This window comes from Ochlerotatus camptorhynchus, unplaced genomic scaffold (genome assembly GCF_037179485.1).
Source record: "Ochlerotatus camptorhynchus isolate MF236.1 unplaced genomic scaffold, CSIRO-AGI_Acam_v1.1 ptg000370l, whole genome shotgun sequence".
NCBI classification, from domain to species: domain Eukaryota; kingdom Metazoa; phylum Arthropoda; class Insecta; order Diptera; family Culicidae; genus Ochlerotatus; species Ochlerotatus camptorhynchus.
This window is the reverse complement of record NW_027040858.1, coordinates 1911853-1937866: the sequence shown is the minus strand read 5'-3', so window position 1 is coordinate 1937866 and position 26014 is coordinate 1911853. Positions and strand designations below refer to the sequence as shown.

Genomic DNA, 26014 nt, shown 5'->3' with positions numbered 1-26014 from the left:
CGCCAAAATGCTTCGCCTATTTTCCTTGAAACTTTGTCAATATCGTATTTTGATCGTGTACCGTAGTTTTTTCATTGGTTTGCTCACCAAAAAGCCTTTGAATTTTCGAAAAATCCATTCGGTTTGAAGCTTGGGGCATGACAGCTTTTGACTTGGCTTTCGATCATGAGTAAAGTCGGAGTTAATTTTGAATAACTCTTGGGTAACTCGCGTTGCTCAACATCAAATACACATAGCAACCGATACCATAGAGGTAACTCTAAGATCAGAATATCCCGAAGATACGTGCTCAACTTTTTTGCTCAGCTCTGGTACAATCTTCGGTCCCAAGCTAATCGATGCACCCCTCGAAACATAGGAAAATCCACTAACCCCTCATTTTATCTGTTAAACTTTCATAGCAAATCAAAACAAACATAGTGTAGTACTGGAATTTATACTAGAATGGAATACGTTAATCGTTTGCTTGGGACCAGCCTATTGTCAAGCATTGAGCCAATTTAAAATCGTTAGTTTCGAATTGATTGTTGCCGATACTGTCAAGCAAAGCAAAGCAACAACATTTTAAACGGTGCGTTTGCAATGCTTAACCGGGAAAATCTTTCGGCAATGGAAGGGCAATTGCACGTGTACGAACTGAACTACAAGCTGCCCCCTCAAAATCGATGGAGGATTTTTATGGTGAACTTACGGAACAGTCAGAGCTGTCTTGCTTTACTGCCATTCCGATGACGTTCCATTACAGGGGGATTCTGTACAATCCCTAGGAGGGTTCCAGTCAATCGCAAAGGGGGTTTACGACAGTCTCAGTAGAGATTCCGAACAGGAATAAGGGGAATTTCAGACAATCCCAGTTCGGCTTCCCAACAATATCAAAGTGGACTTCGGAAAATCCAAAGAAGGCATATGGACTATCCCAGGGGAGATTCCGCACAATCACAGGAAGGATTTCACTCAATATTGAGGGGGATTCATGACAGTCTAGGGGGGATTCGAAATAATCCAGTCAATCCAAAGGGGGATTCTGGACGATCCCAGTATGAAAAATTGGATGTTGTGGTTCCTACATCCCTTCTAAAATCGCTTCACTTCATATAAGTTTCAGGATAGAATCAACTATGAAGTTGGCCAGAACTAATCTATTTTGACCTGGGATGTAGAATGCTCATCTTGTGCTAAATATCGAGCATTACAACAATACCAGACGATGCAAATTCAACCCGTTCCTGTTCAACTTTTTTCAACTCGTGTCTATTGATGTCTTTTTGCAGAAGTATCAGGGGAAACAACGAACGCTTCTGGGGAGAGTTGACCCAAACTCTGACTTTTTCCAGCTAAATATCATCAAAGATTTAAATCCCTCTTCCTTTATGAATACTGGTAAATAAAATGTTGCTAATCACGGTACACCGTAATTATTAATAATAATTATTAATGATGAGTTTCCTCATTTCAGGCATGTAGTGCAACAAAATGTGAAACCTCTTTGACCGATTTTGAGAGATTGAGTATTAATTTTCATGCGCTAAAATTAATCTTCTGAAAACATTTGGCCAAATTCCTACTTCCTTGGTCTTGAAATCACACCATCTAGTGCTTTCTGCCCGGAAAATTTACCAGAATATCACTTCCCGATTCCCAAGAAACTAGTTTGACTTCCCGAGAAACGGTTTTTTTTGTAAAAAAACCATGTTAAACATATTTTATCTCAAGCTCCTCCCCTGATCCTATCCTTCGACAATGTACCTCTCTAACCTCGAGTAAGCCGCGAGTATTCGGCCCAACTCCTACTAGACATTGAATTAAGTGAATTTTGTTACAAACAAAGAACAATGAACTATCGGCTCCGTAAAGCTAACGCGATTGAGCCTTCCAAATAAACGAACTAGTTAAAAAAACATATTTTATATTAAAAATGACCACACAACCCAAGACTTCCTTAGGGAAAATGTAAGAGCCTATCCAGAGGGGAGGGGGGTGGGTCTAGAAATACACCACCGTCAGGAAAGCTGGAAGAAACTTCCGGAGAAAGTTGGAAAATCTTTTGGGGAAAATTGATAGAAATTTCCGGAGAAAGTTGTACGAATCATTAGTGCGAAGTCAGGAAAACTTCCTGGCGAAGAATCTTCCAAGCGAAACCGAACGCTTCTGACACAATTTGTGAGAAATTCCTGGGCGAAGCTAGGAGAGACTTCCGGGAACTTTCAGAATAGTTATCTAAGTTATCTTTGGGAAGTCAGAATGAAATGGGAATCCACTTCCAGCGGTAGCCAGTAGGACCAACAATCAATACGAAACTAACAATTTTAAAATGGCTGACTACTTGAATAGCCTATTGGTCCCAAGCAAACGATTAACGTACCCCATTCTTGTCGAAATTCTAGTACTACGCAATGTTTGTTTTGATTCGCTATGAAAGTTTGACAGATAAAATGAGGGGTTATTGGTTTTTCCTATGTTTCGAGGGGTGAATCGATTAGCTTGGGACCGAAGATAGTACCAGAGCTGAGCCAAAAAGTTGAGCACGTTATTTCGGGACCTTCTAGTCTTAGAGTTACCTCTATGGTAGGACTTCTGAGGGTAATCTGAAGATACTGTTGGAACGAAAAAACTTGCGTTGAACAATGGAAGACATTTGCGGGAGAAGGTAGAAGATTCTTCCAGGGCAAGTTTAAAAAAAAACTTCCAGGAGATGTTGTAAGAAACTTCCAGAAATTGTCGGAAAAATCTTCCGGGGGAAATCCTGACGAAGTTCAAGTTTTAATAAATAATTACCGAAATTTATAACTGGTTACTGGATAAACCCTGGAAGAGTCATCAGCCATTTTAAGATACCCGGGTAGCTATAAATATCTGGGAAATTGAAACACTAACACCACCACATTACCAAAAACTTTACACTTTAGCCATCCATCCCTAGAAAGCAAAATAGACCTAAACATCCATATAACAAGAGCCATATAACTTGCCATCGAGCTTGCCATATAGCTGTTCATCTACTTGTTTGTGTTGTTGGTTTACAAGAGAGAGAGGGAGCTTATATGCACAAGAAATAAACGATTGAAGTTATTGTTTATTGAAGCGATGCCCAAAAATCCTCGACCAAATCTTAACTAACATCGGTTTTGGGGATTTTTAAAATTATCGGACAAGTTTAGGCTGAAGCAAAGCTATCTAACTAACAAGATATCCCACTGATTAGATTCCTCGTACAAGACAAGGGATACACCACCCTTATTTGATCGCAGTGCCATCTGGTGAGTGCACATTGAGACTGTTGGAAGTTCACCATCAACTTCATCACCAGGGCTTAACAACTGACTGCTGTCAGCATGACAGATACCAGCGTGCACGTTGATGATCAGGAGTCATCATCATTATATTGCAATAGCAATATTCACACTTTTTTGTGATTGCTCCGTTCTTCAATCAATCTGGATTCGCATCATGATGAGCTTGTAATATGTTTTACTTTCGAATGAAAGAGTTTCCAATATCACCACCAGTATCAGTTAGATGCAAATCTCCAATAGTAATTGATGATTTGCGAGCCTCTTGCTTAAAATAATCTAAACATACATAAACATGGAAAACCATTCCCTCTCCCTTAAGAATTAAATATTCCAGCCACTGGAAATGCAACGTACCGAAACCATTGCTAAACAAACGCAATAAAATATGTCGTCTTGCATGACCAACGCAGCACACATTCTACTCAAAAGTTACGTTGGAATAATGATTACTTTACTATTTTATAACGTAGGAAGATATTTGACAACGCTGGCGAATGCAAACGCAAACGGAAGCTGCCGAAACTGAATGATGACGATCATCGCTTCGTGTTTTGATTGCACTGTAACGTCCGCTCAGTGGTGTGTGTTCGTACATGCATAGATTTAGGTGTGTATTTTCTTCCAACGGTGGAAACTAACGATTTTTAATTGGCTCACTACTTGACTAGCCTATTGGTCCTAAGAAAATCGATTACGGTCCCCATTCTAGTATAAATTCCAGTACTACACTATGTTTGTTTTGATTAGCTATGAAAGTTTGACAGATGAAATGAGGGGTTCGTGGATTTTCCTATGTTTCGAGGGGTGCATCGATTAGCTTGGGACCGAAGAGAGTATAACAACTGAGTCAAAAAGTTGAGCACGTTTCTTCGGAACCTTCTGGTCTTAGAGTTACCTCTATGGTTCAACTTGGTTCAACCATAGAGGTAACTCTAAGACTACTGGGTCCCGAAGAAAATCATTATTATTTTTGGCTCACTCAGTACCAGAACAACGGTCCCAAGCAGTCCCAAGCTATTTCACTCACCCCTGCATGTTCTGCATGAATCCACACACCCCTGATGTTATCTGTCAAACTTTCATAGCGAATCAAAACAAACATAGTGTAGTAATAGAATTTCAACTAGAATAGGGTACGTTAATCGTTTGCTTGGGACCAATAGGCTACTAAAGTGGTGAGCCAATTTAAAATCGTTAGTTTCGTATTGTTTCGATTGTTGGTTCAATGTTGTCTCGACATAATCCGTTTGACGCTGTTATCTGTCTCTATAAATTCCAAAGAGTGAAGGGGGTCTGATTATTGTGATTTTCCTCCACCGTGAACCCAAAGAGGTAACTCAAGACTAGAAGGTCCCGAAGAAAAGTGCTCAATTTTTTGGCTCAGCTCTGGTACTCACTTCGGTCCTAAGCAAATCGATGCACCCCTTGAAAAATAGGAAAATCCACGAACCCCTCATTTTATCTGTCAAACTTTCATAGCAAATCAAAACAAACATTGTGTAGGACTAGAATTTTGGCTAGAATGGGGTACGTTAATCGATTTGTTTGGGACCAATAGGCTAGTCAAGTAGTGAGCCAATTTAAAAATCGTTAGTTTCCACCGGTTGGTGAACCTTTTCGTGGAAAACATTTTTTCAGATTATATTTTGTTTGGTTTGCTGAGATAATTTCCTTATACCATTTCACTACACAACGATGTCTAAGTTATAAAATTTTATAGTACGTGATGTCTGGGAAAATCCGAAAGCTTCACCTAAAACTTACCGTGCTTGATTACCCTAATAAAAAATAACCATAAACGAACGATAACCCAAATCATTGAACTATTCCACAAATGGTTTGGATGATACCCAGAACACGTCGTTAAGCAAATTAACCATACAATTTTTATTAGGGTATCCAACCCAAAATAATTGACCACTTTGTCAAGCAGTTTTGGCGTGACTTTCTACCAGCGATTTCACAAAATAATTTATATTTTTTATGAAACGCACAAATGTTGGCTACTTTTCTCGAGGTTCTAGAAGAAAAAATCTCAAAATAATGTTTTGTTTCAAAGTTCGAGTGGTAGTAAACCTCATTTTAAGTGCTCGAATAAAGTGGTTAATTGTCAAAATCAGACATGATTGCTTTAGAGATAATCAAATTCAGTTTGGGCAAAATGACTATTTTGAATATTGTCGACCCCAGACCCAAAAACCTCGATATTATCATCAATTCAGCATGATGCTATAATTTCCCATCGATATGTGTGTAAAAACCAACTCGACACGTTCTTCAGCGCTATATTTGTGTAAAATGAAAATAATCATTTTGCATTTAATCCTCACAATCATCCCTGCCAAGCTCGCTACCAAGTAGAAGACGAATATTAATTAATAAAAGCGAATGTTGACTTCGATACTCAGAGGTTGCCGTGATCAAGAGAATGTTGCTATGTCAAAATTCATATTCATTTTCAGCTAAATTTAGTGTAGTAGAAATGATTTTTATCAGCACTGATGGGAGTCTACTAAATACCTCTTGTTCAAAATCCCATTGACAAAACTTTCGATTGCCTCTTAAATATTTACACCCCAGTATAACCGACCTCACTGCCGACCGACCATCCATAAAAAAAACTCTCCACACGGCAAATCGACAACCTGCTTGCTTGATTGCGTTCTGCATAGGTCTAATTTTCTTTTTTGCTTCATTTTCTGTCTCTTCCTGGCAGCACTGGACGCGAGCCCCATCATACTTTTTTTGTTGGTGAAAAAGCCATCATCACTGTGCGAATAATAAATTGAACCAAGTTCTTTTTAACCATCGGTCGGAGTGAGCAATCTGTCGAGTCTGTAAAGTGCGAGTCTCATCATCGCCGTCTACAGGTATTAGCAAGAGTGGAGAGTAGATAAAAACTAGGTGAATTTGCAGTGATAAAGAAAAGTTGAGTTTCTCGGGTGCTACCTGTGCGCTACCCCCGTTGCTGGAAGATAACAGTAAAAAGTGTATGCATCGAAAATGGTCAAAATGTTCGATCGTCTGACTCGTAGAAGAAGAACTTGTTCGAATCGTCAGCAGCAGTGGGTGCCAGAGTGATTGGGGGCACAGAGTAGTGTGTAGTAGAAGTGGGGAAGGATTTTTTTTTTCTTTCTCGAGACCCCCATATTCTCTGACGAAGTACGTATCCGTATCGGCTGTAGCACACACATACACATAGAAACGAAAATTGGTGAGTGAGTAAAAAGCCCCATTCGGTTTGCCAAAGAGCTGCGGTGCTCGGTGCGTTACGTGTTGGTGTGCGTGTGTGATTGATTGCTGGTGTGTGCGTGAGATGCGTGGATGTGTGCATGTGTGTGTGCGGCGGTGACATTTTCTTTTTTCTACACACTCATCATCGCTCGCACAGCTCAAATTCATCGTCGCGATCGTAGCAGCACATCATCGTCGTCGTTCCAGTGAGAAGAGTGGATTTTTTACTTTGATTTCGAATTTTGCGGAAATTGCCACCGAAGAAGAAGCGAAGAAAGAACTCGGGAAAATGTGAACCGTGGAAAAGCGGAAGTTCGGGTGCGCGAGTGAGTGCAGTGTGCGAACCTATTTTCTTCCTCTGCAGACAATCGCAATGACGATCGCACGAAGAAGAGGATCATCGATTCAATTGTGTGCCGTGGGGTGGCCAATAATAGTGGTGTAGAATAAGAAGAAGCAGGAGACAAGTGCTTCAAAGAATCGAACCTAGAAGGAAGGTTTCCGAGCAGCGTGTCGTCTGGGGAGGACCCCATAAAGTCGGGCCCCGCGGAGAGGAAATCAGTGGTCCATTTTTCTGCGATTTTTCTTTCACTCGGTTTTTGGGATTCCAAAGTGAAAGCACAGGTGTGTGTTAGTGGCGATTTTTTTTTTTCTTTTGACAGCGCCGTGTGGCCGCTGAACATATTCAATAATAATAATAATATAATCTCACAATCTCCGTCGTCGTCGTCGTCGCCGTCGCCTTCGTCACGAAGAAAAAGAAGCAATCGAATAGTATATAGGAGTCTAATAGCACACACAACACACGGGTGAGAGATCCGAACATCTAGCAAGTGGAGGCGAAAAAGAAGCTCCGTTTTTCCGGATATTATTTTTCTTCGCTTTACGCTTTCCAAGATGGCTCCGTCTCCGGAGCTCGGGGGTCAACCAAAGGCCCCCGATAAAGCTGGAGAGGACCAAGCAATCAATCTGACGGCGGAAACGTCCCCGTCGTCCTCGTCAAACAGTAACAGTACTAATCCCCAATCGTCAGGAACGAAACATTCATCATCTGCGGCGGCTGCTGCTGCAGGACCAGTAGCATCGTCAAATTCGGTCTCCGGCGTTTCCAATAGCTCATCGGGTGGAGCCGCTGCCATAGGCACATCGGCTCTAGCAGCTCCTCAGCAGGACAGCAGTAAGGTAAGTGTCCGCCGTAAGCAAGTTCGGTCATAAAATCCCCCAAAAAACGCCCCTTTTTACCGAACCTTCTATGTGAAGTGGATTTATTGAACGGCAACGAAAAAAACCGATAAAAATTGAGCCAACAATGTGCCGCAGCAGCAGTAGCAGCAGTATTCGGCTTTCGGTTGGTTGAGTGGTTGTTGTTCTTTGTGCCGGGCAAGAGTTCATTGGTCGTGTTTTTGCCTGTGTCTTGTTGGCTGCCTCTTGCAGTGATGATGAATCAGACTCGATAGATAGTATCTACGCCACCATGCTAGGTCTTAACTGGCAGCGCAGATTGGTGCACTCCTATTTACCTGTGAAGCAATGAAACTGCACAATTCGGCCATATTTTTGACGTTTTGCACTGATTCTCCTCGGAAGGGGTGCCAGTATTGGATTTTTCCGGTGCATGGAGGGCGGTTGCTTGAAGTAAGCAAAGAAAAATGATCTCACTTGGGCGATGAGTAACAAACTTTGTTGCGGCGGTTCCGGCCGCTGGTTGTTGGTTGCTATTGAAAATTTAGTCGATTGCTGAATTTATGTATGGGCCCAAATTAGGGACACTTAGGCCAACATTACATACATTTCCCATAGGTATACTGCCGATACTGGCATAATTGTCCCATCTTTGCTTGATTTCCTACTCATATGGGACAGTTATGCTTTTATGGGCAGTATATAGATTAATATTCTTTCTCATGGTCGGCCCGACTCACATTCACTGTGCTAGCGGCCTAATAGCAACAATCAATACGAAACTAACGATTTTAAATTGGCTCACTACTTGACTATCCTATTGGTCCCAAGCAAACGATTAACGTACCCCATTCTAGTCGAAATTCTAGTACTACACAATGTTTGTTTTGATTCGCTATGAAAGTTTGACAGATAAAATGAGAGTTTAGTGGATTTTCCTATGTTTCGAGGGGTGAATCGATTAGTTTGGGACCGAAGAGAGAAAGTTCCGTTTCGCACTGGGTTGGAAGAAGCTCAAATTAAAAGTCACCTTGCAGACAAATTAACTTAGTTAGCCGTGCCACCAGATTTACTTTCCATTTCTCCGCGCGTCTCTTATTAAACATGGTCTTTGGTAAGATCTAGTCCTGACTACTTCAATCTAGGGGAACAACATGTTTCAGTAATCAAAGCAATACATCATAGTTCTGGTTACTTTTTATGCCTTGTTAATGGTGCTAAATCGTCGGGTTGTCTGGACCGAGGATGATCTTGAAACAAGGAAACATGAGTCAGTTAGTCTTCATCAATGTAATTCCTAAGCTTTGTTCCCTAGTTTGAAGTGGTTAAGAATAGGGTTCTGCATGGTCATTATCGGTATCATCGCATACTTTTGTTGCTAAGGAATCCAATGTTAACTGATCTTTGGAGGATGCTCTCACTCTTCGAAGGGTATACATAGCGGGACTTTTCAATTAGAATCGATTCTTGCGATGAAAGCACGAATGACAACTGTATCAAAACCGAATACTTCATCATTTCTCAATAGTGATGGAGTAATACCATAGAGGTAACTCTAAGACTAAAAGGTCCCGAAGAAACGTGCTCAACTTTTTGGTTTCTTCTGGTACTATCTTCGGTCCCAAGCTAATCGATACACCCCTCGAAACATAAGAAAATCCATGAACCCCTCATTTTATCTGTCAAACTTTCATAGCAAATCAAAACAAACATAGTGTAGTACTAGAATTTCGACTAGAATGGGATACGCTAATCGTTTGCTTGGTACCAATAGGCTAGTCAAGTAGTGAGCCAATTTAAAATCGTTAGGGGCTGTTCCTAAACTTCGTAGACAGTTTAGGGGGGGGGGGGGGGGGTTGGTCGCTATCCACTGCCCGTACAAATTTTAAAATTTTTGTATGGATAATTGTCTACGGAGTGGAGGTGTGGGGTCAAGAATTCCAAAAACAGCCCCAAATGAGCGATTCAATCTATCAAACGGGCGATCAATTTTGTCAAGCTTGTCAACTTCGATGTTACTATTTAACAGCGATTAATAAAATTGAACCACTAACACAGATTTTATTAAAGCCAATGGATTTTTCTTTAACTTCTGGGAACTTCGCAAAACTTCAAGGACTTCTAAGAAGTTCAGGGAAAACATAGTAATTCTGGGAGCTTCATAGATCTTCAGAAACATTCGTAAAAACAAGGAACATGGAAAAGTTCTGCAAACTGTGTAGAAGCTGAAAATTTCGTTCGTGGAACTTTGCAGAAAATCAACGAGAAACGTAGAAGTAGTGTAGCAAACTTTGTAGAAGTTTTGCAAATTTCTTAGCATTTTGAGGAGCTGCATAAAACATCATATAAGGGGGCGACCCCGGCGTAGTGGTTAGCATCCATACCTCTCACGCCAAAGTCACGAGTTCTAATCTCACCCCCGGACAAGTTACGAATGACCCAAGAGCGTTAAAGTGACTATAATTAAAAAAAAAAAAAAAAACATCATATAAGTCACAATATATGTGGAACTCGATAATCAAAAATCGACCCCATTTTAGTGATTTCAAGTGGTATAGAAAGGCATCGATCTGTCAAATTTATTATACCAGCAGTAAAATGAGAAAGGCGATCAAGGGGGTAGTCAATTCTATTAAAATAATTATAGCGTGGTTTATAATTCTCTGTCTTTTTAAAACTTTTGAACTTATGGCTTGGTTTTTCCTTAACTATTTACGTCCTTTATTTGTAACTATATAGCTAGCTCCTCACCTCGCGTCACACAGTAAACAAATATATTAACGTTTGCAATCTAAAAGTATAAATTTTTGTATGCAATGACCTGCCACCCAACGATTAATCCTGAAATGTCATTGTAAACCATACGTATTGTTTTTCTGTAGTTATGGCAACAAAGTGGGGAAACTCTACTTCCATACTTCTTCTTATCTTAAATCTTTTTGTATACTTAGAAGAAAAATGTATGTACCATTTTTTTCGTTAAACTTTTTTTAAATGTTTGGAGCCAATTGCATCAACCTTTGATTTCATTTTGGATTCGTAGGAGGAAAAATACGACTCCGCAAATTAGGAGTTTTCGCAAGCAGAACGATAAATCAAATTGAGTGCTTACCTGTAATACCCAAGGATTTAATCCTCCATATGCTTCTCAGCTGCGGCCAATTGAAAATGTTTTGACCAAAAGATCTACTCCAATTATTTTGAACTAAAAACGTGAAAAGATTGATCGAAAAGGCAAAGGAAGGGAACGGCTATATTTTCTAGCAACAATAAGCACTATTTACAAACGAAAGTAATCGTTTGAATCTATTTTACATAGGATAAGTGTACCAGTATTGGCACTAGTGGTCCAGTTTTTGATCTTAGGGGCATATTTGAAATAAATTTTAATGGCTTTATTTGCGAAACAAATTTAGAAAGAATGTTAAAATGTGAAATTTAAGATATGGTCAATTCGACCACCACTAGGGCCTAAAACTGGTACACATACCCTAGCTATGTTTCTAGATTTCTTAGAAAAATTTCAACTGTTTATAAATGTCAACAGAATATTTCATGACACTCATAAGTTAACTTACTAATAGCACAATGAAAAATATTATTCATATAAAATGTTTAATTACACCTATTCAACGCAAACATAAAATTTTCGAATTGTTTGCATTCAATTACATTCAACTATCGCAATTTATGCAATGAATCGAATGGAATTCAATCTGGTCAAAGAGACTAAGAAATATTGCATCTGAACATATGCAATATTACTGGTTAATAACACTCTTGATTGGCTTCTGACCGGCTTGAAAATGCTAGTTTAAAAAAACCTTTGAGAAGCCCCCTGTAGAGCTGGTCGAAAAAAGATGGGGGTGATATCCTACGCAGGTGTGGAAGCTGCCTTCATGCATATTCGATTGTCGAATTGATTGGCACTAGTTTGCGGAACAGAGACCGACGTTAAATAAAGGAAAGAAGAAGAAGTTACGTCAGCACAACATTCCATACTGCGAACAGCAGTCGTGACATCACAGGCAGTGCTGCAAAATCTCGACAATACACAGTGATATTGACAGTTCTGCTTTAAAGGGTGTCCACGATGAAATTGCCACACACAAAATTGATTCGCAAAATTCGAGTTTTCATCCGATTGCCATCAAATTTTCAGGGATTGAGAAATAACTATTAAACTTCATTTTACCATTTTACTCGTATTTTATTTACAGTCCATACGCAAATGCCCGCACCTTGGCCTTAACCCCGGCCATAAGATTCTGCACAACCTGTGAATCAACCGTTTTTTGCATGTAAACCCATACTTTCTTCAGTTCCTCGACTGTCTTCACTACCTTAGGTCGTTTAAGAAGGTGCTGCTTCATAATCGCCCAGTACTTCTCGATGGGGCGGAGCTCCGGAGTGTTGGGAGGGTTGAACATTTTCGGCACGAAATTGACCTTATTGTCCGCATACCACTTCAGCCAAGGTTGCAAAGACTCATTTCAGCTAAAATGATGTTTTTCGGAATAATAAAACCAAAAGATGGTATGATGGCATGTTTTACTTGTAACTTACAAGAAGAGGTTACAAAGCATACGTTGGAAACATAACACCTGTAAATTTTGCTTTCTATGAGTCACAATCAGCGATTTGCTGATCGCTGAGTGAGTGAGTGAGTGAGTTTGTGAAAAATCGCTGATTGTGACTCTCATGAAGTGAAATAAACAGGTTTAATACGTCAAACACATTCTTTGCAACCTCTTCTTGTATCCTACCAATTCAAAATTTGATCATGGCATCTAATTATTTCATAATTTAGAAAAACATTGTTTTAGCTGAAATGAGTCTTTGAAACCTTGACTTCAGCACGTCCTTGGAGTAGTGGTATGAGGCCAAATCCGGCCAGAAGATTGTTGGGACGTTGTGGGCCTTCAGGAGAGGAAGCAGCCGCTTCTGGAGGCACTCTTTTATGTTCACCTGTCCGTTCATCGTGTCCTGGGTCACGAAAGGTGCACTCCGCTTCCCGCACGTGCAGATGGCTTGCCAAACCAGGAATTTCTTCGCAAATTTGGACATCTTCTGAGTGCGGACATGCTCCGGAACGCTGAACTTATCCTTGGCCGTGAAAAACAGGTTGCCGGGGATCTGTTTGAAGTCGGCCTTCACATATGTTTCGTCGTCCATGATGCAGCATTCAACTTTTGTCAGCATGTTGAGGTACAACTTCCTGGCACGGGTTTTGGCGGACTTGTTCTGCTTCTCGTCGCGATTAGGGGCCTTTTGTACCTTGAACGTTCGAAGCCCAGCCTAAGTTTTGGCCTTCTGGACAAAACTTCGGCTTAGGTGCAGCTTCTTAGCCACATCCCTAACGGAGGCGTTCGGATTTCGGTTGAAGGCCCCAACTACGCGGTTGTGATTTTTGGTGTTGTACGGAATACTTTTTCCTTCACTTCTGGGCTTCCGATCGGTGGTCAACCGTTCCTCGAACCGCTTAATCACTCGCGACACCGTGGAATTCGCGATTCCCAACGTTTTAGCGATGGAACGATGCGAGAGATCCTTGTTCTCGTGATGAATGCGCAAGATTTTATCACGCACGAGCTGTTCTTTCGACTCCATTTCCGCGAGTTTTGATCACAGGACTTTAAAACTTGCAGGATGTAAATAATGCACTATGAACTAAATCCACCCAAATTTTCATTAAATTCTACCCAACGGTTAAAAAGTTAGAGCAATTTCATAGTGTGGCAATTTCATCGTGGACACCCTTTAGTCACTCATTTGAGCTAACAGTCATACTCAAGGCAAACCATGTCAATTGTCAATGACATACTGTCAGTGACGAACATGTGTAGATTTTTATATTAACTAAATTTTTAACGAAATTAAAGGATTTGAGCAGCACAATTACATGGATCCGTTAATGTGAACAAGCATCTACGTCCTGAACTACTTGGTTAACAATAATGTGACACAGAATGTACGAAATTACACTTTTTGTTACCAGGTGAATCTTTGTCATTGACGAAAGAATGAATAAGATTTTGACGAAGGTTTTTTTGAGGATCAAGTCTGTCAGTGACTATGTGACGAACAATTTTGTCAATATCGCGCGAAAGTCTCTCAATGACAATGACAAATCTCAGCACTGATCACTGGCAACCGCTGTTTCGTGTAAAAAGATAAACTCTTAGGTGAAATTGACCAATGTACGGAATGAACTCACGAAAAAAAAATGACTTTTAAGCGGTGCCGTGTTTACTAGAAATGAACACATGATTTAATGCTCGCGTACAGGCCTCCAAAAAGTACAGCCTCCTCGCGACAGTTGGTTTATACCTGAATTGACTGTTGCTTTGTGTGCTTTACTACCGCTTGCTACCGTACGTTCAGATCTGAATTCGAAGTGTATTGGCAACAGCGCACACACGAACGAATGAAAGCTGTATTAGAACAGTCGCATCTATACCCGCTTTGCTAAAATCATCGTGCTTGGAACGTAGTGAACCGAATGGGCTGTATTTATGCATTTCTTTATGACCAGGTTCTCAATGTTTCTGTCGTCATAACAGCCTTCACAAACCGACGACATCCCTCAGCTTACCCAAGTGGCTGTCACGAAAAGGCTGTCACGAGACATTATATACAATTGATATACGGCAGTGTAGTATGGAAGAAACCCAGAAGAATGATCCCGAACAGATATGTCGGCCCGATGTCGGATCAATGTAAGGTCAATTTATGGTCGACATCGGCCAAATGTCGGGTCGATGTCGGGTCAATTCTGTGTTTATGTCGGGTCAATGTCGGGCCAAAATCGGGTTGGGGTTTGGTAGAAGTCAGGTTGGTGTTGGGTAGGCTTATATTTTTCGCCGGAGACCGTGCGTTTAAAAAAAAAATATCGGATGAAAATTTTGCAATGGGCAGCACGAACGTGATAGCAACCGAACGAGCTCCGGCGCCACACTGGTAGTGTAGTAGCAGTCTTACGACACACAAACAAAATTTCAAAGACAGCAGCAACGAATCGGCAGTTTGACGGACTGCTTGTTGTATGTACGAGGAACGTTACGAATGACCATCCGAGGCTGTCATAGCCGAACGAACAAAATACATGACTAAGGCCGACAACATAGTAGAAGCGATTCGAAGCGATTCGATTCGTTGGCAATAAGCGGAGCGCTTGCGTGAAAGCACCCACTATGAGCGTTCTATGGGAATCGCCCAAACCAGCCATAGTGAAAGCGATGCGAAGAGGTGTAAAGCGTTCAGCAAAGCGACAGAGCTGTTCGTGTTGTGTTTTGACGCCTTCGAACGCAAGTGGACTGATTCTAGTGAGGAAAAATGGACACCGAAAATTTGAACAAATATTTTGCACTGCGCGCGTGACTGTAATGTTTTCAAAAACGCTTTCACTATGTCATAGGTTGCTTCGCTTGCCGCTGCATTTCGCTTTGCCAATTGCTATCGCATCGAATCGCTTCGAATCGCTTCTACTATGTTGTCGGCCTAAGAACAAGCTGTCGTGAACAGCACAAGACGGCAACGTTGCATGTCGTATAACAGCCTCACTGTGGGCTGTCGCTTATAGCTCAATCTCAAGGCTGTCGTAGGGAAAAGAAAGCGACAGCCGTTGGAATACTGTCATGAGGCGGTACTTTTGGTATGCTTGCTCGCGTAACTTTAGAAAAGGTCCTATCATCTTTTATAAAAAACTTGTTAGGCCCTTTTCTCAATGCTTACTGAGCATGCTACCATATATCTGCTTTTCTTCCATAAGAGCTAATGCACGTAAACTTTTTTCTGCGAATTTCCCGAGAATGAAACACCACTTGAGTCAACTACACGTTTTTTAATAACAAAATAAAACACGTAAACACTACTCACCGAGACTGTCAGACGAGATATTTGTTTCGATTTTTCAGGTAAATATTGATCTGGCACTGCCGTATTTTTCAATCGTCGAAAATCTATGGGTGATATTGTAAATTTACGGTATATTACAAGCAATCAAAAATACTACTTACCGATGTTTTCATATTGTTTCTCGGAAAAGTGTCGAGAACAAACTCTCGCTGCGGATAGCTTAAGTTTTTTACCCAGTCTCAAAGTCCTCACCCACTTTTTCAAGTAGTATAGCGACCGCACTTTAGCATTTATAGGAAATCGATGAAACGATATTTCAGTATCTATCCCGGACTTGTTGTTGCAGCCAAACACACAACACTTTACGGGCATTTTACTACTTCAAAATGCCTGCAAACTAAACCTGAAATATGATGAAATAAAACTCCTATGTTACAAAATTTCTGCACTTTTTCGCATAAAGTAACAGATTATTTTAAAATTCTAATCGTCCACACTCCACGATCACGATCATAAACCGGGATTGTAACTCTTCGAAGCATTCCCGATTTCCGATACGGAATGTTTGCATAAGCTGAAAATATTAATAAACTTATTGACGAACCTGAGGAGGAATTAGTCTGAAACCACTGAAAAGGAGAACGATTTGTTTATCTTCCGCTCCGCATCACACACTCACGGGCTGTCAAAATTTACTACCGAAGGCGAATGGTAATGATACATATACTGGACAGCCGTTGTAAATATCAATTACTTTAATACGATTTTGACTTTGAAAGCTATTGCTTATTTATAAAAAAACAAATAGAACTCAATCATATTTAGTGTTTCCTTTAAGTTTGTGCTATTTTATAGCGTAAATGAATGTATTATTGCATTAGCAATGAAATAAAGTGATAGACCATAATACGGTCATGTACAATAGTGCATCTAGCGACATCTGTTGCAAACATGATCGAACTGAGTTTAAATTTTATTACAACAGGTGGAGCTAGCGTAGCAACACTAGCGCTCTGGGTGACAAAGAAGTGCAGAAACGACTTTCAGCGTTCAATTGTGTAGAGGGAGAGTCCCCCTATCCGATGGAATTGATGGCTTACATGGAATGACTTTGAGCTACAAGAAATATACGAAAGAAGCCATTGTTTACGTTTTCGACATTGGTCCTTATGAACGCACAGTGTCGATATCCCGACAATTTTGTTTTGACAGATCGATGCCCAACTATACCAGTTATACCACTGAGGCAACACAAAAAAGGGGTCAACTTTTAGAAAGTTATTTTGTATGCAGTTCTACATATGTTATGTGTATAAGTGTAAGATATTTGGAAAAAGTGCAGGGAATTTTGTAAAAAAATTAAAAATAGTACAATAAACTTCTAAGAACTTCAGGGATCCTCGCTTCAGCTTAGGGAACTTCGTTACAGTTTGTCAGAGATCTTACTTCAAATAATCTCCATGAATTTCTTGGAGGTTTTGAGAACTTCGTTGTCAAGGATCTTTCCAGATGTTCAAGAATATTTGTAGATGATAGATGTCTTTTCAGAAGTGCAAAGATTTTCAGAGATCTTCGAAGAATTAAGAGAGATTGAAAAAAATATGGAGCACTACTCGTCGTTCGAAAACACCCAGTGGTTCAGGTCCTCCTCGAGCATCGTCCACGTCTCGTGCCCATAGAGAACTACCGGTCTTATCAGCGTCTTGTACATGGTACATTTAGTACGGAGGTGAAGTTTACCCGACCTCAGGGTCTTGTGGAGTCCGTAGTAAGTACGACTTCCGGCAATAATACGCCGACGAATTTCTCTGCTGCAGTTGTTATCAATGATCCGAGGTACACCAATTCATCCACCACCTCGAACTCATCTCCGTCGATTGTCACGCTTCTGCCTATGCGGGCCCTATCGCGCTCGGTTCCTCCAGCTAACAGATACTTTGTCTTCGACGTATTCACCTTTAATCCAACCTCCTCTGCTTCACGTTTCAGCCTGGTGTACTGCTCCGCCACGACCTGAAACGTTCTTCCGACAATGTCCACGTCGTCAGCGAAGCAAATTAACTGGTTGGACTTATTGAAGATCGTGCCCTGCATGTTAAAGCCCGCACTTTTCATAACACCTTCTAGCGCTGTCGAAGTCCTTTGCGAGTCTCAAACGGGTCCGATAACGTACCTGATATCTCCACGCAGCACTGTACATCATCCATCGTAGCCCTGATCAGTCTGGTCAATTTCCCGGGAAAACCGTTCTCGTCCATAATCTGCCATCTGCTCTTCACGGTCAATAGTATCATAAGCGGCCTTGACAAACGATGAATAGGTGGTGCGTAGGAACTTGATATTCACGACACTTTTGGAGGATCTGCCGCAACGTAAAGATTTGGTCCGTTGTCGATCGCCCGTCCACAAAACCGGCTTGATAATTTCCCATAAATCTGCTTGCTAGCGGCGATAAACGGCGAAAGACGATCTGGGAAAGCACTTTGTAGGCCATGTTGAGATTTTTTTTTCCTCTGTTCGGGACCTAACACTACTGCGACCAGTAAATTGATCTATTGTAGTATATCCCGTGATTTTTTTATTGAGAAATGATGAAGTATTATTCGATTGTTTTACATTTGCCACTCTTGCATTTATCACAAGGATCCGACTCTAATTGAAAGGTCCCGCTATTTATACCCTTCGGAGTGTTGAAACACCCTTCAAAGACGCGCCCCTTTGTTAGTCAAAATTGGATTCCTTAGCAACAAAATTAAGGTATTAAACCGATAATGACCATGCATTAGAACCCTAGTCTTAACCACTTCAAACTAGGGAACAACGAATAGAAGATTAGGAATCACATAGATGAAGACAACTAACTCATTTTTTTTTCCTTGTTTCAAGATCATCCTCGGTAGACAAAGCCGAGCCTTGTCACTATCAACAAGGCATTAAAAGTAACAAGGACTAAGATGTGTTCCTTGGATTACTGAAAAATGCTGTTCCCCTAGTTTGAAGTAGTCAGGACTAGGAATCGGTGGTAGATCTTACATCCCGTAACGTACCACGAAAAGGTGATCTACCCACGTTACGGGCCAATGTTGAGAATAATGATCGCTCGGTAATTTTCACTTTCGAGCTTGTCGTCCTTTTTATATATTGGGCATATTATCTCTCCTTCCACAAGTGGCCAATTTATCCGGGCCCATTTTAATAAGTTCCGCTCCGATACCATCTTTACCAGCTGCCATTCCTCCTGCCGCCTTGGTCCTCCGTCTCTGCGCCGTTCAGATGTTCATCGTAGTGCTGCTTCCACCTTTCAATTGGTGAATCGCTATGTACATGTCAAGATTGGCGCGTCGGAATCGGATGTTTTCTCAAACAACTCGGGAGTTCCGCAAGGCAGTAACCTAGGACCGCTACTATTTTCGATCTTTTTAAACGATGTCGCCTTGCTGATACCATCAGGATGCCGCGTTTTCTATGCAGACGATACGAAAATCTACAAAATTATTAAAAGCCTCTCGGACTGCTGGGATCTCCAGAATATGTTAGGTATTTTTGCTGACTGGTGCTCAAGTAATTTGATGAGTTTAAGCATAGAAAAATGTAACATTATTTCCTATCACCGAAAAATCGAACCAATCATGTTTGACTATGTTCTCTACGGACGCTGTCTTGCTCGTGTAGAGCACATAAAGGATCTCGGCGTTACCTTGGACTGCAGACTCACTTTCAGAATCCACTACAATGACATCATCTCCAGAGCTAATCGACAATTGGGCTTTATTTTCAAAATTGCCGACGAGTTTCGTGACCCGCTATGTCTCAGGTCACTTTACTGCTCGCTTGTGCGATCCTTATTGGAGTCAAGTTCAGTTGTTTGGTGCCCTTTCAATGCTAGCTGGATCACTAGAATTGAATCCGTGCAACGCAAGTTTGTGAGATATGCTCTTCGTTTCCTCAACTGGCGTGACCCAACGAACTTGCCATCGTACGAGGAGCGTTGCCGTCTCCTGGGAATCGAGCCATTAGAGGTGAGACGGACGGTCGCTCAAGCTATGTTCGCTGGAAAGCTGCTTACAGGTGACATTGACTGACTGCCCAACACTGCTGTCACAGCTAAATATGTATGTCCCTGAGAGGTCTCTTCGTCAACGCGACTTTCTGTTTTTGGAACCACGGAGCCGGAATTATACACAACACGAGCCAATTCGAGCAATCAGCCGGCAATTCAACAACTTTTTTTATATGTTCGACTTCAATGTATCAGCTGACGTGTTTCGTCATCGGCTACTTGGCCTTTTCCGTACCGTTGACCGTAACTATTTAGTTTAAGTTTTATTCATTTAGACAGTAATTGTCAGTTGATTTTTTTCAATAAACAACAATAAACAATAAACCTCACGTTCGTCCGTTAAGATGCCCCCTTCCTTATCCCGACACATTTCGGCTCGCGGCACAAAGCCTTGGCGGGATGCGTTGAGTTTCTTGTAGAAATTGCGTGTTTCTTGAGAACGATACAGCTGCTCCATTTCTTCGCACTCCTGCTCTTCCAGACGGCGCTTCTTATCCCGGAAAAAGATGGGTTTGCTGTCTTCGCTTCTGTTTATATCGGTCCATATTATGACGGGTTGCTTGTTGCAGCATCGCCGCCCGCGCTGCATTCTTCTCATCCAGAACCGTCTGACACTCTTCGTCGAACCAATCGTTTCGTCGATTTCGCTCCACGAAGCCAACGGCGCCTTCAGCAGCGCTGTTAATGGTTACTTTCACGTTGCTCCAGCAGTCCTCAAGAGAGGCTTCGGTGAGCTCTCCCTCATCCGGCAACGCTGCGTCGAGGCATTGCACGTACTCAGTTGCGACTTCGGACAGCCTCCAGATTGTACGGTGGCGGGCGTCGGTACCGAATGTTGTTGGCAACGGAAAGTTTTTGGCGCACCTTGACCATTAGAAGGTAGTGGTCCGAATCGATATTTGCGCCGCGATAGGCCCTGACGTCGATAATGTCCGAGAAGTGCCTTGCGTCGATCAAAACGTGGTCGATTTGCGATTCTGTCTGCTGCGGTGATCTCCAGGTGTACCGATATGGGAGGCTATGCTGAAAGTAGGTACTACGTATGGCCATGTTGTTAGAGGCGGTAAAATCGATGAGTTTAAGGCCGTTGGCGTTCGTGAGCTGGTGAGCGCTGAACTTTCCTATAATCGGTCTGAATTCCTCCTCCTGGTCGACCTGAGCGTTAAGATCACCGATGACGATTTTGACGTCATGGCTTGGGCAGCTGTCGTATTCCCGTTCCAGCTGCGCGTAAAAGGGGTCTTTATCGTTATCGTCACTTGCTAAGTGAGGGCTGTGCACGTTGATTATGCTGACATTGAAGAAACCACCCAATCACGCGCTTCTGCATTTCGCCCATCACGATGAAAGCTGTACCCAGCTCATGTGTATCGCCGCAACTCTGGTAGATGGTATAGCCATCCCTATACGTATGTACCGACGGTCCCTTCCAGCAAACCTCCTGCAGCGCTACGATGTCGAACTTGTGGGCCCTCAATAAATCGGAAAGAATGCGGGTACTTCCCAAGAAATTGAGAGACTTGCAGTTCCATGTTCCGAGTTTCCAATCGTTAGTCCGTTTCCGTTGCTTGGGTCTATGTCGATTGTTCCGGTCCGTATGTGCATTTCTTGTTTTTTTTTTACAGGGGGCTTGTAGGGGCTGCACCAATCCTTCATGATGAACAGACGCTCGAAGACTGCACTCTCCGGAGAGAGGAGCCCCCCCCCCCCCCTTCCCGAGCAAAGTCGGTTAACAAAATGCAAGCAAATCGATATTAAAGTTTGCAGTTCCTATCATAATGAAAACTAATTTTGATTTCAACCGTCGCGACAGAAGTCTGATATCAAAGTGTGCTTTCATTATGCAGCCAACACTTTTTAAATGAAAGCAACTTAATTTCAAGCTCTGCTGTTAACGTCTTGTTGAAATTTTAATATAAGTTCATCTGTCGTTGAACTAACAATTATTGTCAATTCTTTTTGTTTAACACATTTTAGGTCATTCGTGACTTGTCCGGTTGAGATTTGAACTCAAGTTTTCTAGCGTGAGAAGCATGGATGCTAACAATTTAAACCAGATCCGTATTCAGTTAAATATTATGAATGCATCAGTAATCTAATTGATTTAATTGAAAGCAGGATCAGTTTTCCGTTTGATTCAACAATGTAAAATTTTGCTCTCATTATTGTTGTGTTAACCGTTAAGTCAACCAAAATGATATCAACTGAAGTATTCAAAATAAGTTACATCATAGCAGCAAATTTTGATATCACAGGGCTGGTAGCAGGTCACTTTTTAGTGACTTGGTCACAAGTCAGTCACTAAAAAGTCACTTTTTTCATCAAAAAGTCACTAAAGTCACTATTTCTTAAAAAATAGTCACCTTTTTACGACAAATGTTGAGGGTAAATAATTTGACTTTAAAAACTCAGACAAGAAGAGTTGCGAACATATGGAAACGTTTACTGTTCACGAAATCTAATTTTTTTTAATCTTGAAATTGTCATAGACCCACTGACAAACCGACATGAAACTTAAACTTAACTCTTGATCGAGAATCCATAACGGCCGATTCAAATGTGCAGCGATCCCATCTGTCAAAACCATAGAAATGTTTTATCTAGATAAAAATAATTTGTGCGAAATAAATTAGACACGAACCGGAGATCGAAGTAGGCTGCGCTGCGAAAATGACGTGTTTTTGTTTTGCTGCGTTGTTTTCGTTCTAGTGGAAATGTTATAAATTTACTATTTCATTTTTAAAAAGTGTTAATTTGAAAGTACAGAAGCGATGTTCAAAAGTGCATTAAGTGAAAATTTTCAAATTCTGTGCATGTGGTGCCGACTGTTCTAACCTACGCGTAGTTCCGCTCAGCTAAGTTTATTTACCTTTTCGTTCCTCTGTCCTCGATAGGAAATATCCATCTAATTAAAAACGATCATTATAAAACTAACTAAATACGCGTCAATCAAGTATTGCACTACTGCTTGATCGAAAGTTTCAGTACATTATCAATGGTATATATTTGCATCGATAATGTATTGAAGCATGGCTTATCATGTGTGAAAATAGCTTCGGAATGCTTGCATTCTTGAAATGGGCTATTGTAGCTGCGGTAGAGCTGTCATCTTCTAACTCCCGGGTGCAAGCTTCTTGCAATCATAAGAAAGATTTCAGGCAGATTTTATCCGTAATGCCACTGCCAGACAGTGTTAGTTACGCCAAGGATGAGTCTTCATTCTTATCTACGATTCCATATACTATTAATAACCTTTTACACATGAGCACCTCCTATCGATCAGAATGAATAATTGTGCATATGTTTAGGACCAACAAACATTTTCATGCGCAAAGAAGCAACAGGATCGAGCTGATAACGTTTCTTGATTCCAAAATCTGAAGACTGGTTTGAATTAAAGAGCCTGAATTTATAAAGAGACGACATGTCCAAATTGGAACAAACGATTGCCTGTCAAAGTCATAGGAAAAGTCATTCCAATCGAGCAGAAGACCTGTCAAATGGATAAGATGTCGTCTCTTTATAAATTCAGGCTCTTTAGTTTGAATAATATGTTTAGGTAATGGGCAGCAACAACGGACAGATAAACTACTCACAGCTTCTATTTATTAAATGCTTGATATAACCATTGCCAGCAACGCCGGCTGGGCGTATCCCATGGCTTACCCTCCCTACTAACAAAAATCCACCCTTCCCGTGACACTTATGAGGCGTCGTAGAGTTCTTTGTATCTCTCTTAAGTAAGTGTCGGACTAACATTCCCCCACCAGATGCAAGGACGTGGCCAGGACAGCTCTGGTATGTTGGAGGGAGAAACATCCTTTATCTAAGAGGTAGTAATTAATCACAAATTACTATCTATCAGCAACGGATGAAGGTGGGTCTCCTTCTTAACAACAATTTGGAGCTCGTACCACCTACGACATTGTGCAAACTGGTTTATGCTATGCTAATAGATTAGACACGAACCAACTCATACATGTTGTATGCGTGTTCGTGGCTAGAATACAGATTTTTCGCGAACACGGCGGCAGATGTCAGTTTTGTGCTTTGATCAGAAATTTCTTTGTAATTTGTATGATCATTCATGTCGGTTTGTCGGTGATAGACCTATCATAAATTTTCAGAGATTTCCAAAAAAGCTCTAGACCCAATATTCTGGCTGGTCATTGAGATCTTGAAAGTTATCCAAGCCTACAGTTCAACAAAAGGTTACGTAAAATTCACCTGAATAGGCACGTACATATTTTCTATCATACTTTTCAGGTGAATATTACGTGTTTTGGGGGAGAGACGAACTTTCCGATAATCTTCAAATTGGCGTCACTTAATAGTTACGGGAATTACCAAGTAGATGTTACTGGATTTTGTAGTAATGATAAAGTGAATTGGTGTTAGACTATAAATATATATTTCGATTTATTTGAGTCATTCAATGATTGCATTCTAGAAAAATTGAAATTCACTCATATTCTGCAATTTTATTTTTAATTTATAAATGAGTGTTAATTTATAAAAATTATAAAACTTACGCTTGAAAACATGAAGAAGCCTGGGAATTCCAACTCGTCCAACAACGACGAATGCACACTTTCTGCCATCGCCATTTTTGAATTACGAATACGACAAAAAAAATTCATACCATGAAATCACGAAAAACTTAAGTGAATTTCACTTAACCTTCACTAGCATGGCATGTGGACTGGACCAGTGAATCCAGTGGAATTCATTACCATGTCATTGAATTCCTATTGTGAAGAGGTTACCTGAATTTTCAGGCAAAAATTACCTTTCTCGTTGGTTCAATGTATAATGTCAAAAAATGATCTAGGAAAATTTTCAAGCTCTCAACATTTGTTCAAAGGCCAGAAATTTGAATATATTTTAACCCCCGGTAGCTTTGGTATCCGTCCAACCATCGAGACAAAAATCATGTCACCGATCTTTGAGTTCCTTTTTAAGTCCTTTAAATTGTATTGTATTTTTTCCATACTAATAATTCCGGTAATACAAAAACCAAAATTCCAAGCCCAGGTCTTAGAAAAAAATTATTAATAACTCTAAAATGTTTTCCTAAATCTCTATTTTTTTACGATCGAGATTTTAAGTCCTAGACGCATTCAATTTTGTTTTATGTCCGTGATCATTCCATCTGGGAAAATTTTCCTCATGCCATAATAATGAGATTTTTTTCTTAAACTGCAATCTAGAAAAGTTGTCCCAGAGTTATGATTCTTTTTCTATGTGTCAGGTGCTACAGAAGATTCTATTGTTGGGAGGAATGGAGCATAGTAAAAAGTTCGTTATAGCGACTACAAAGAACAGAAGGATCTTTTATTAATATACTCATGGCTAACATAGATCTATGTAAATTTAATTCTAGACTGCAGTTCTTCATGTTGCTAAATGCATCACTTCATATGGGGGAAATGGCTCTAATGTTGGCCTATGGATCTAAGATTGGGCCCATCGTTAAAAATCTGCTATTTATCAATTTTATCTAGATGAACGCTTAATTTTGACGGTACTGTAATGGATATTTTTGGATTGAAGATTTGAAGATTTAGACCGACATTACATCCTTGTCCCCTATACTCTATATCTTAAAAAAAATTATGTCTATAATCGGTATTTTGGACATTTTTCTCTGTGCCTCTATTTTGCGATCTAATAACAAATTCGTGATCTGCAGAGTGAGGAAATGAAGGTTCTGAATTCATACTTATGTTTCGATAACAAATTTATGTGATCCTTAAATCATTTGTTTTATTTTTAAAAAGCATGAAAAATACCGGAATTACGGATGATTGAAATCATATCTTTCCGATCAATAAATGTCACTATTGGTCACTTTGTTATTGTTTAAAAGTCACTATTTGGTCACTATTTTCGTAATTTTAGTCACTAAAGTCACTACTTTTACATCACATACCCACTACCACCCCTGATATCAATTTGATCTCCAACGTTGCTCGGGTTCCCTGTCAGCATACGACCAAGGTCCCACCGGGGTTGGTTACCCGATCTTCCCTATGGTTACTCGTACCCCAGCCGGCACCGCGGGGAGGTAGGATTACGAATTACTGAACAAGAGGCTAAGGACCGCTAGTGGGGTCTATTTTATACCTGCAGATACGTATGCAGTATCAATGGTACGCATTGTCCAGCCGTTTACCAGCCCAAAAACAAAGATGACCTTCTACCAGCAATTTGTAGAATATTAAGCCACAAATTCCAAATCTTTCTTGCTTAGCCTGTCTTGAGGTTCTAAAAGAAGAAAATGTCAAAATATTGTTCCACGGCAAAGTTCGAGTGATAGGGAACGTCATTTAAAACTGCTCGAATGATGTGATCCAACGAAAAATCGACTCATTTGACAGCAGTAGCA

General features: G+C 40.7%; 1 protein-coding gene across 15 annotated transcripts in view; it reads left to right on the top strand.

The window, feature by feature from the left end:
* The window catches only part of tyf (twenty-four), a 73112-nt gene that overhangs the window by 14380 nt on the left and 32718 nt on the right, over positions 1–26014 (top strand). The window contains exons 2-5 of one of the 15 annotated variants that reach the window (XM_065232539.1): positions 6010–6507; positions 6685–7151; positions 7283–7336; positions 7561–7709. The exons of 1 other annotated variant lie outside the window; for it this stretch is intronic. Coding sequence is in view for 10 of the 14 variants with exons in the window: in XM_065232527.1 (XP_065088599.1) it covers positions 7425–7709 (285 nt within the window). In the remaining 4 variants the exon portion in view is untranslated. 13 more of the 15 variants (XM_065232527.1, XM_065232538.1, XM_065232541.1 and 10 more) reach the window with 13 other exon arrangements.